The following is a 12,648-nucleotide window of genomic DNA, read 5'->3' as shown; positions in this document are numbered from 1 at the left end:
AAAATTGGCATGAAGCCCGCCATACTAGTTTGCCTTAGATTTAACACTTTATTTACTACACTGTGATTTAATAATTCAATCCAAGTATACACAACTCTTGTAGGATTGTCAGAGGAAAAGAAATAAGCAATTCGTGTCCAAATGAAAATATTCAAAAAAAAAACGTTGGGACTAAACGTCTAAAAGTCCCGTCATCTTCATACAGATTTTTCAGTTATCACTTGATAACAGCATATGAAGAGGGTTCATTTCTTTCACTAAGCTTTTTGGTATTCACTTTTGGCGTTTTCATTGGTCATCTCTTTTATGTAACTAACATTAAACTGGGGAACTTTCCTTTCAATAAATGAGTCCCAAGCATGCGTCCCACTCCTGCGCTGTCTGTAAAAAATAAAAAAAAAAAATAACTCCTTCAATTTAATCGTGGTTATTTATTTCTGAGGAGTTATTCTATTGCTTTAAATTAAGGTTACATGCCAAGCACACTTTTGCAACCTGTAGCATATGGCATAGTTTGCTCATACTAAGTTGCCTGGCCTGTAATAGATGTCAATGTTATGGATACTAAAGATACCTCCTAGATTTTCCCAGCACGTAGCAGTTGTTTGATTATCAAATGAAATGCTGCACTGTTTCCCCCGATACCATTGATTTGATCTTGAACCATCAATGGCCCTATCAGAACTAACTGTGGAGTCTTGGGAAGTGCTTTGCCACGTTGATCTTATGAGGGCTAGGTTCTCTAATGATTACAACTTATTTTGATGTATCACTATGAAGAAATAGTTCAGGTAACCCCAATGTTTGTATTTCATAATTATGATAAAATGAAATGATAATGAATGCTTAAGTAATAGTTGTTGTATATTTATTATGGTGTATCCTGATTAATTTGGACAAAGGGCGGTGACGAGTGCGAAGCACGAGTCTCCGCCCCTTTGTCCAAATATATCAGGATACACAATAATAAATATTCAATAACTTTCTTGTATCATGGCCAATCAAAATGTCAATAATTGTTATGTCCTAAATTTTCAAGCATGATTTTTAATTACACCAATAAAAAATATAGTTTTTGTCAGATGACAGCATGGATATTCTCTCCTTCCCGCCAGTATTTTTAAATCGCACATTTTATATGTGTGTTCATGAGAAAGGACGTCGGATTGCAGCTCTCAAACTTAATATAAAAATGGATTGTTAATGAAATTTATAAGAAAACCTTTGGAAATCAAGGATGAAAAATTCGAAGTTGAAGAAGGGAAATTCAGGTGTTAATCGAAAAATCAAGAAAAGAAAGATACCCGTTGATCATTTGACATATTCGAGAGCTGTAGCATGAACAGAAATGCTGTGTTAATAACTCTTCATCTATGGATGCAGTACAGCTGAACTTTATTCTAGTTGAGCTAAGAATACAGCAAAGATGGTATATCCTGCTAAAAGGCTCTTTTTCAATAGGTGTGATATTTTAAGTTGTATCATGGCTGTGGTGTTTTTCCTTTGAAGTAAGGTGTACAATAACTGGAGATACACCGATGGGCGGAGCCAGCAAATACTGTGCCGTGTAAATAAATTATTGAACTCCAAGGCGATTTCAACATTTTAAATTACATATATACTAAAACTGAATAACAGAATAAAATGGACTTTGTTATATATAATGACAAAATTTCTGTCAATGAAATAAAGGTCTTTCACATAAATTACAGTGCACATGTATTCCAAAATACGAAATGTGCTTACGGAACTCTGCAAATATTCGATTCGCCGCAACGAGAAATCAAGGTCTGGACATAAATTCCACATATAAATGTCTTAAAATACCACACCTATTGTAATAGAGCGTTTTAGCAGGATATACCATCTTTGCTATGTTCTTTGCTCAACTAGAATAAAATTCAGCTGCACTGCATCCATAGATGAAGAGTTATTGACCCTGACACAGCGTTTTTGTTCATGCGACAGCTCTCGAATATGTCAAATGATCAACGGGTATCTTTTTTCTTGATTTTTGATTAACACTTGAATTTCCCTTCTTTAACTTCAATTTTTTCATCCTTGATTTCCAAAGGTTTTCTTATATATATATATTTTTTAAATCCGTGTTTATATTAAGTTGGAGAGCTGCAGTCCGACGTCCTTTCTCGTGAACACACATTTAAAATGTGTGTATTAAAAATACTGACGGGAAGGAGAGATTATCCATGTGGTCACCTGACAAAAACTATATCTTTTATTGGTTTAATTAAAAATCATGCTTGAAAATTTGTGACATGACAATTATTGACCTTTTGATTGGCCATGATACAAGAAAGTTATTGAATATTTATTATGGTGTATCCTGATTTATTTGGACGAAGGGACGGAGACTCGTGCTTCGAACTCGTCACGCCCTTCGTCCAAATAAATCAGGATACACCATAATAAATATACAATAACTATTACATATTTATTTGTGGAATTCATGTCAAGAACTTGATTTCTCGATGCGGTGGATCGAATATTTGCAGAATTCCGTAAAAACATTTCGTATTTTGGGATACATGTGCATTGGCAGAAATTTTGTTTTTGTATATATCAAAGTCCGTTTAATTCTGTAGTTCTTCAATATACATGTGTTGAAATCGCCTTCGTGTTCAATAATATATTTACACGGCTCAGTTTTTGCTGGCTCCGCCCATCGGTGTATCTCCAGTTATTGTACACTTGACTTCAAAGGAAAAACACCACAGCCATGATACAATATAAATAACTTAACTGAATTTTTATTACACTTGTGCTTATCTCCTCAAAAAGAGTACATATAAAATTGTCTTTTGCAGAATTTTTTGACATACTCTGTCAAAAATATTAATAAATTATGAAAATAAGTAATGCTTATTAATTCAGAATATTATGAGACTTCATTTCCTCTGATTGCTTTCATTCTTTGATAATTTAAAGTAAAAATATTCTTGTTTGTCTTTTATCAATCCCTTTATTTCTACCAACTCAAACTACTGTCCTGAGGAACATTATGACGTAAATCAAGGTAGTGGTTATTCGCCAAATATGAATGTTACAAGGACACCGCAAAGAGGAGCATCTCCTCGCAAAAGAGCATATTGATCTGTAAAAATAATATTACTTGCTTAACTTCTGTTACCACGCTCTCACTCATTTAACCCCCCCACCCCCCACCCCCACCCCCACTCAAAACACGCACACACACGAGCGTGTTACTATGTCCTCTCCAACTTCGTTGCGAGGGGATAAAAAGCTTTCTTGCAAGGAAAACACAATTTTACTTTTTTAAATTTTCCCAGGAGAAAACTTTTATAATTCTGAGTAAGTACAAAGTTGCCACTAGGTTTTGAATATTGAGTATGTTGAATTTTGCATGTCATGAGGTATGTTAACCGCAATTGGAGACACTGCTACAGTTTGGTTTCTTAATCAGTGTAAATTTATTTGAGCAGTGATCATTAGGAATAATTTCTAAGTTATAACTGAACGAATGTGTCGTACATTGCATCTATTATAGTTTACCTACAACTGTTATATCAGCCCTGTTGCAGTGAACAAAAGGTGAAAATAGTTTGTCATCGAAGCGTAAACATCTCCTTTTTTCAATTCGGATGTTTCATAATTTTTGTCGGATGCTTTGTTAATGGTGATTTTTAAAATTTTGTTATTGACTACAGACAGAAAAACTATTCTTCAAAGACCAGTGTATTTATCATTATTATTTTTTTTTTGTGCTTTAATATAAACAATATGGCATGAAATACATACAAGTGACCCGGCACTAAGACAAGCCGTAACTGGAACTCTTCAAATTAGAGGCGTGCTTGGTCATCTGATTGGGAGACTTCGACGTAGCGGAGAATACAAAACATGACGATCTCAATCCAGTTTAGAATGTTACATGTATTTGTCATTCCCATTAAAGAGTAGAAGAACTAATAGACAATGTGAGAGTGTGAAAGCCCTGGACCTATCATCCATTGATAAAAATTATGACGTTTCCGAGGCATGTATCGATACAGTGTATTTCGAGATGGACCGTCAACACATTTCAGTAGCTCCCTGTAATAGAGGGCGGAGCCCTCTCACGGGCCCGAAGGGCCCGTGAGAGCGAAGCTCTCCCTATATGTAACACGTATGTATGTAAAATATATTGAATTCTATTGTAAACTTTATTTTTATTACAATACTTATGGAACTGAGAACCTTGTGGCCAATATGGCGTCTATAGTCGTTTCCATCTTGAATCTCGCGACAAATTCCCGCATAAACGAGATGCTGGAGAATCGTAATTTTAATTCCAATCCTGCGTTAATGAAATTTAATCAATTCTTATAACCAAAATCACCGTATAGTACACATCCTTGTTACTTTCATTTTCAACTAACTTGCATTCGTCATAGACCTGACATGTGACGTCATTCATTGACTGCAGCGGAAACTGTTGAATTATTAACAAGGTGTAATAATTGATATTTCATATGTGTACTCTCTTTTTAAAAACAGATTTATTCACCTTTTGAAAAACCTTACTATATTTTGATGAAACAAAAAAACTCAGTTTAACGAATTCCGGTGACGTCACTGTCTAGACTGTGCACTAGGCACTATGGAGGGGCGGATCTTCCTGTGGCTCCTTTCACCAGACTTTAGGGGAAAGAAACAACTCTAATTTATTTGTTAATAAAATTTCTTAATTACGAATGTCTTCAGGATTATTTTCAATACACAAACTAGATATATAAGATTTTTCTTATGACATAGTATAATTTTCCTATTGAATAATACATTTAAAAAAATGTTCTAGGGTAAAATATTGCATGAAAAGCTTTACTGAATTGCAAATATTTGTCAGTTCTTGCCCCTTACGATGATATAGGTGGCACACTACACGTTTCGGTTCATAGTTACTTCCGGTTTCTCTTCGATTTCGATAACATTAGAGTAGTCATAATAAACATCAAATGCCCACTTGCTGTTGTGTGCCTGGTTGTTCCACCAGGGGAGGATTAAGCTTTCCAAAGGAAGAAAGGATAAGAAAGCTTTGGATTCGAGCCATTCGACGAAACGATGGGGATATGACATATAAACATTGGACGCCACAGCCATTTAGTAATGTGTGTCACAAACACTTTCGTGAGGAAGACTTCACCTCTGAAACACAGCACGGTTAGTAAGATTATTTGGCTTCATTTTTAGTTACTTATTTATATTTTGTCTTACAACATGATTTGTTTATAGTCCATAACAGCTGTGTAATAACGAGACGGATACACATGAAAATTTTATTTGTATCTATATCTGCTATATATCAAAATCAAATACCAGTTTTAATACAGCAAAAAATCAAAGACTTCATTGGAACTTTTTTTTTATTAAATGACAAATCATACTGAGAATTTGGCCATAGAGATGATGCTTTTATATAAGACGTAAACCTTTATAAATATAATGCATATATGCATACAATAATATTTACTTCTGTTACACATGTTCATAGTTGACACTGAAACAGCTGATATGACGTAAAGAATTTCAATGATTAACAGTTTATCATTTTTACATTTGCATGCTTTATTACGAATTATCTCCATTTTTTTACATGTTGACAAGTGCTTTTCTTTTCCATTACCAGCGCAGTATCCTAATATTAAACAGTTTGATGTTATCAAAATATGCAATGGAGTGGTCAAACTTGTGAAATATATTTTGAAAAATACCAAGTTTGCTATTTCATGGCTATTTTGTTATGTCATCATTCATCAAGATGTGGTGAGGAATTAGAGTCATTCTGCAGTCATGCTCTTTTGGAAGTTCCTGACACGTGGGTTAGGAAGTCACCACTGGATACGATAAGCCAAATAATACATATATCTTTTATTAAATTTTATACTTTTTGAACTAAAACTTTTAATCATCTCCTGATATATCTTGTTTTTTTTTCTCTCCAAAGTATTTTCATTATGTATTAAACAATAAAATATTTTTGATAACTTGATAGGCACTGAATCACTAAGACGGCAGAGAAAACCTGATGCAGTCCCTTCCATCTTCCCTTGGACCAAGTCAAAGTGGAGTTATGGTGTTGATGAGAGGAGCAAGAGAGTACTTGACAGTCGTGCCAAATTGGAGAAAGATGACCGAGAAAATTCGGAAATGGAAACAGAAATGGTTTCAGATGTTTGCAATGTATATGAAGTGGGCAACAGTGTAGAAGTTTAGGATGAAAAGTCTTGCTTCAGTGATTATGATATTGAGATAAGTGCCCCTGTTGCACCTGTTTTTGCAGATTCATCATGTCAAACAGCAAAATCGCCAATCATGTGTATTGAAAATTTCATGTATTATGATGAAGGCATCATGTTTTATACAGGGTTGAGTTCCTACACAGACTTTTACATGTACTGTATAGTCTTGGTGAAGCAGCCTTTCATATCAATTATATTTATAATCAGGTTCAAAATATGTCCATTGAAAATCAGCTCTTTTTGACACTGATTAAGTTGAGGCAACATAAGCCCAATTTCGAATTAAGTAGACTATTTTCAATATCACAAACAACTGTTGAAAATATTTGGATTACCTGGGTGAATTTCATGTCAAGACAGTGGAGGGAACTGAATTTCTGGCCAGACAAAGATCTGGTCTCCTTTTTCTCCCCCTCTGATTTTTACAGTAAATTCCCCTCCACACGAGTTCTGCTTGATGAAACTGAGATTCCTGTAAAGAAACCTAAACCGCCCATTGCCCAACAAGCAACCTTCTCTACATATAAAAATAGAAACACTGTCAAAGTACTTGTAGGCTCAACTGCAGGGGGTTTAATTTCATATGTGCCTTCTGCTTATGGAAGGTTTGCAATTGATAGACAGCTTGTTGAACAGAGTCCTTTGTTAAGTACTGACTTATTTGAACCTGGCGATTCTCTTATGGCAGACAAAGAATTCAATGTCCAAGATTTGTTTGCTCCTAAAGATGTAACTGTAAATATTCCTTCATTTTTTAAGAAACAAAACAGAATGTCAGGAAAGACAGTTTTGCGTGATCGCAAAATATCCAGCGAAAGAGTTCATATTGAACGGCTGATAGGGTTAGGGAAGACATACAAAATTCTTAAAACACCCTTAAATACAACCGAGACAAAATTAGCCAGTGAAATTTTATTTGTATGTTTCACACTGTGTAATTTCAAAAAAATGTATTGTTCCCAAATATGCATGATTTTGTCTCAACGTGTTCAATGAAAATGAATACATATAAGTTGGTTCACAGAGTCAATAACTATGATAGGACATGGTATATGTTAAAACATTTTTAATGGAAAGTTTTTATACTTTGACAAAACATATTCAATTTGTGCAGTCTGGTTGAAAAAAGAATTCACAAGCTTATCTAATGAACTTCTTTTATTGATAACAAGGTGGTAAAAATATAATACATTTACACTTACTACTTTAATATTACCCTAATCTAACCAATGGATTGTCAGTTTGTTTATTTATTTATTAATTCTCAATTAGTTGCAAGTATTTATACAACTAAGTTTCATAGCTAGTTACATAGTCATATGAATAGATTTTGAGGTACATGATCAATGTACACATAGAGAGTATAACTATAACTGTATGAACATGTACCAAGTGTAAGTTTCTATTTACAACATATAAAAAAAAAACTGTTCATGTGTGGCAGTGCCTATAGGTCCATAGATGTCATTGTTAACAACTTAAATTTTAGTTCATTTTGTGGTCATGGTAATAAAAGTTCTTCAGAATAGCAGTCTTGAAGTATGTGTCAAAAAATGAAATTAATTTCTGCAACATTCTGTCAATGAATGCTTGGTCTCTTTGAATTGAGATAACTTTAAGATTTTTCAGTGTGTAAACAACTAAATAACAGCATGTTTTGTTTGAACAGAAAAGTTGCCCTTGAATTTGATAGAAATAGTCATGAGTATTGTCTAGCTCTAAACATCCATCAACAATTTTTAAATACGAGACAGTCTCCTCTGATATTTTATTGTATTTTGCATGGTAGGGGCATTTAACTTCAATAAGCGTACTTTGGTCCAAGATGGCATCAGGTGAAGAAGTTATAAAAGGATGCAACTTTGAAACAAATATTCCACATTTTGAGGTTTTAACATTCAATTTTTCCTCAAACTTTTTATTGCCACCGACTCATAACATCTACCATGCAAAATAGCAGGTACCCGAATTTCTGGCATATGCTTTGTTAAATTTTCAGCCAGCTTTAAAAAATCAGTTTTGTCAGTAGCCTTGCAAATTCTGCCAAAGTTGGAATAATGAATTCTCTTTCGTCTCTCATCTCACCAGATAGCACTTATACTTTGACCGCGCGTTTGCTTAACAATATATTCATCTGAAATATTTGTTATATTCATGTTTTGTAACCATATGTATGACAATGGATGACTTAAATAGTCATGGTCTTTTTCTAACCCCATTGTGTTGGCAAGTGGGAAGATTTGTGAGACTGCTAAATCACTAATGTTGGGATGATTTAGCCAGACATTTCTGAAGGTATCTGGATATCCTGGCATATTACGATATGCTCTTGGTCTTGGATCATAACTAACATCCACTTCACCAGCTAAAGGCAAGTCATTTGCCTTTATTGGACTGCCTTTGTACACTTTGGTTTGATGGAAAGTTTGAAGGTTCTGAGTGCACGACTCCTCGGTTACAATGTCTCCACTTTTACAAAACATCTGTAAACTGAATAACACAACACATACATGCTTACATGCTTACATGCAGCAGTTGGGCCCATGCCCACAGCACACTCGCACTGACTTTCAACGATACACCCATCCATATCAACACATACATACACTTTATATGACACACTCTTCTTCATCTGTGCCTTGCATTCTGCCTTCACATAATAAAAGTTATTTTCAGCACAGAGTCTCACATACTTTAGAAACTTGCTCTCATTTATGTACATCACATTGCTATCTACACTTTTATTCATTCTTTCTAGATATGCTTTCACTGCCTCTTCTCTCACTCCTACTATCTGAGTATCTTTGTTGATTTCTTTAAACTTTTCATAACCAGGCACTTGCACACAATACTCTCTCTCTACTCTTTCTGCAGAACCAAAATTTGAATTTCTGTCATATGCTTCAAGTCTGAAATATGTTGAAAGGGAAAGACTCATGAATGTATTTACAGATACAACTTAGTGTTTAAAAAAAAAATGTTACATATTTTTATAGTTACTGCAATATTTTTATGGTCTAAACAGAGAGGTTTCTCATCAATAATACTCTCTCCCTTTCTATTTATCTATCTATCTATCTAAGCCTATCTATCTATATATATACTAGGCAAGTGACGCATTACCATTACATTTAGCATTACCCCAAGCCTGATACTGGCCTACTAGGTGCACAGGCCTCTGAATTTCTATCAACAGGCCCGAAGGAAGCAATTTCAGATGGGGGTGGGGGGGGGGGCACAGCCCTACATTTTCAGTTGAGGGGGCACTATAAACCACCAAAAATTCCTTGACAAGCAAAAAAAAAAAAAAAAAAAAAAGAAAAAAAAGTTCGCCAGACGTTTTTATTGAGGGGGCACAAGCATATAGTACCTATGTTTTCTATAGTAATATATATGTCGGCAAAATTATTGGGGGGGGGCACGGCCCCCCTTGCCCCCCCCCCCCCCCCGGTTCCTACGGCCATGAATTCAATAAGCCGTTATATGATTGATTAGAGTAATATATATACCCCCTCTATATATAGATGTATATATTTATATATAGAGGGAGTATATATATTACTCTAATCAATCATAAAACGGCTTATTGATAGAGATTCAGAGGCCTGTGCTAGGTGATAGGCAGTCGGGTCACAGTAAATGTTACGTGTATACACTAAGGCCATTTTTAATTTAAATTATTATACGCATTGTACAGATGATCTAAGATGTATTTGACGTAAAAAAACTGACTGGAATTTTTTTTTAAAAATGTAGATAGTACAAATTGTGATTAAACTCACAAAAATCTACATAAAATATGCTTTTGGAGAACTTTTATTGAAATTACGAAGAATATCAGGTACCGATATCGTCTTAATCACGATTCTGTGTACGACAGAGAAAATTATGGCTAAGAAACTGCTCGCAAGTATACCTTTCAACCAACTCTCTTTTGCGACCGGAAATGCGAGCATTTCGTTTCCGTAGCTCTTTTCTAAGTGTGGGTAGATCCCACGATCCGTAATCAGCCATTATATCTATAAAATTGAAGCAAACGAGCAAGGTCTACGAGGTCGAAATTACGTTGACACTCTCTAAAATTGAAGGTACGAATAGTGATGAACTTAAACGTGTTGTGCGCCACCTATAATTCAGGGAAGACAATGTGCAGTTTTATTTGCAATTCTGGTATGAACTCAAGAAGAGGGGAAGGGGAATGCATTTTAATTTTTTTTTAATCTTATTTTATTCTTATTTATTCTTTTATCATTGATTAATTAATTTATTTATTAATTTATATACTTATTCATTCATTCATTCATTCATTCTTGTCTTTGATTACTTGTTTGTTACTATATACATATGCAGGTGGAGGCCTGTGTCTCATATCTGTTGTTGTTATTTTTTTTTCTCAAAAGATTTATCTTTTTTTTTTTTTTTAAAGTATCAAATTTCAGTTTCGTGAAGCTCACGATCAAAAGAGAAATCTTTGGACATGTCTGAAGCTCAAACTACCACATCAAACACATGTTCCATTTATACATGTGGATACACTTCAACGGATAAAATAAGATTATTTCCAATTTTTGTTATAAAAAGTACTTTTAAAAATATAGAACAGCAAATTTATTCAGCCAGTTGCAACCTATGGTGGATTATGATAGTGTATAAAGTCTAAACTCATATGAGAAAAACTAAGTTAAACAATACATTGAGGGACTGCAAAACACATGAAATGTATATTAATAAAGTTTAATGTTCTCTTGGCTTAAAAAAAACAGAATCTTCATTTGACATTACCCATGGTAATCCATGTAAAGAGTTCAATGTTGTTGAGTAGTACTAAAATATCCTTTTTTGAAAGCTTCAACATATGATCCTTTTTATTAATTATGTGGTGGAAAACATCAATTACTGATGCGGGGGGGGGGGGGGGGGGGTTCGATATATCTCTAAATATTCTATTTGATACGTCCCAGAAATGTACCCTATTCACAAGTTTTGGTTTTAAAATTCTAATATTTTTCGCATTAACAATTTAATACTTGGAAAAAAATTATTGAGTCAAATTTGTTTTTCCAAATATTAAAAAGGAAAGATTTTTAGGTTGCTTTTATGTTAGTTTTAGAAAGCACTAAAGACTATTCGAATCAGATTAGTTTTTGAAAAATGCAGAAACGTTAAATTTACTCTACATTTTTTCCATTAAAATTAAGAAAATAATTCTTAGAAATTCTGCGATGCTGAAACTTTTAGCCCTCACGATACACAGCTCTAGTGTTGGTCAGTTTCTAAGTGTCCTGATAACTCAGGAGTTAGATCATCTTTCTGTAGTTTGGCTCCCAAGTTTGACTTCCGATGTAGTCCCTGACAATTGTCCTTATTTGTATTTGATGTCATGACCATGCATTGAAAGTAAAAGATGAGAATTAAATGACTTGATGTTTCTGGATAGGGGTTTTAAATTAAGTCGTGAAAGATAAAGAAATTATGCTCATGCAAGTTCACATATTAATTGTTGGACAGATACATATCGATGAAGGAGTTTAAGTTTAAGATTTCTTGGGTCTTGGTAGGTTGAATCCTTGAAAGGTCCAGTGCATGCTCTTTCCCCTTTATGTTATTTGATTTTGAGTGCTCTGGCTAGGCAATTCATGATGAAATATCTTAGTAAAGGTTTTTTAGATTTATAAAACCAAAAACCCTTAAATTTCTTTATTTGAAATGAAAAATATTTAAGGTAAGAGAACTAAAAGCTCATTTTAAAAGGACTGAGGTCTTTGTTATGATTTTCTGACACTAATTACAACTTGATTTTAAAAGTGATTTATCATTAAACTATAAATGTAGAAAAGTTCACATGATGACTCCGCCCTCACCATTGGTCACACCGTCTAACATATTGTATATAAACTGAAATCGACATCGTTTCTACTTCTGATGCATGCAGAGTCCACCAAAAAATACAGTGTCTCATTTTTATGTTTATAAGGCTTTTTTTCATCGATATTCAAGGTATTGTTAACATGTTGTTACAATTGTCCCAGAAATTCCGCGATATTTGTACATTTTCCGACTTTTTCACAGAAGATTGCACTAAGAACTATAACTCTTCCATGGTGGAAATAGAAAGTTTTGGCAACTTCACTGTACGTAGGTAATGCAAACTATGTAGCTACATGAAGTGCTTGTAAAAGTGTTGTTCGAAAGTAAATGTTTACATGCTTGAAAACTTGAAAATCACCGAAAATAATCGGGGAAACGTAATTCAGATTGAAATACGAGAAGATCACACACACACACACACATATACGTGTATGACGTGCCGACTGAACACCTTAACTTCCCACATGCAAATGGACACTTCTTGTAAAATGGAGTTAGAGGGAAGAAATGTTATCTGTTGGAC

At 34.1% G+C, this 12,648-nt stretch overlaps 1 protein-coding gene and 1 pseudogene across 1 annotated transcript; both read left to right on the top strand.

Moving 5' to 3' along the window:
- Positions 1-4,973: 4,973 nt before the first annotated feature.
- LOC133174505 (peroxynitrite isomerase THAP4-like) lies at positions 4,974-6,231 on the top strand. The gene is made up of 2 exons (XM_061309618.1): positions 4,974-5,178; positions 6,011-6,231. The coding sequence occupies exons 1-2, from the start codon at positions 4,974-4,976 to the stop codon at positions 6,229-6,231; spliced, it is 426 nt and encodes a 141-aa protein (XP_061165602.1).
- A 99-nt stretch (positions 6,232-6,330) lies between these two features.
- On the top strand, positions 6,331-7,230 carry LOC133174504 (uncharacterized; annotated as a pseudogene).
- Positions 7,231-12,648: the final 5,418 nt, after the last annotated feature.

The sequence above is a fragment of the Saccostrea echinata genome, unplaced genomic scaffold (genome assembly GCF_033153115.1).
Source record: "Saccostrea echinata isolate AGI-Se365-2 ecotype Australia unplaced genomic scaffold, CSIRO_AGI_Sech_v1 ptg000058l, whole genome shotgun sequence".
Classification (NCBI taxonomy): domain Eukaryota; kingdom Metazoa; phylum Mollusca; class Bivalvia; order Ostreida; family Ostreidae; genus Saccostrea; species Saccostrea echinata.
This window is presented reverse-complemented; position numbering and strand designations above follow the sequence as displayed.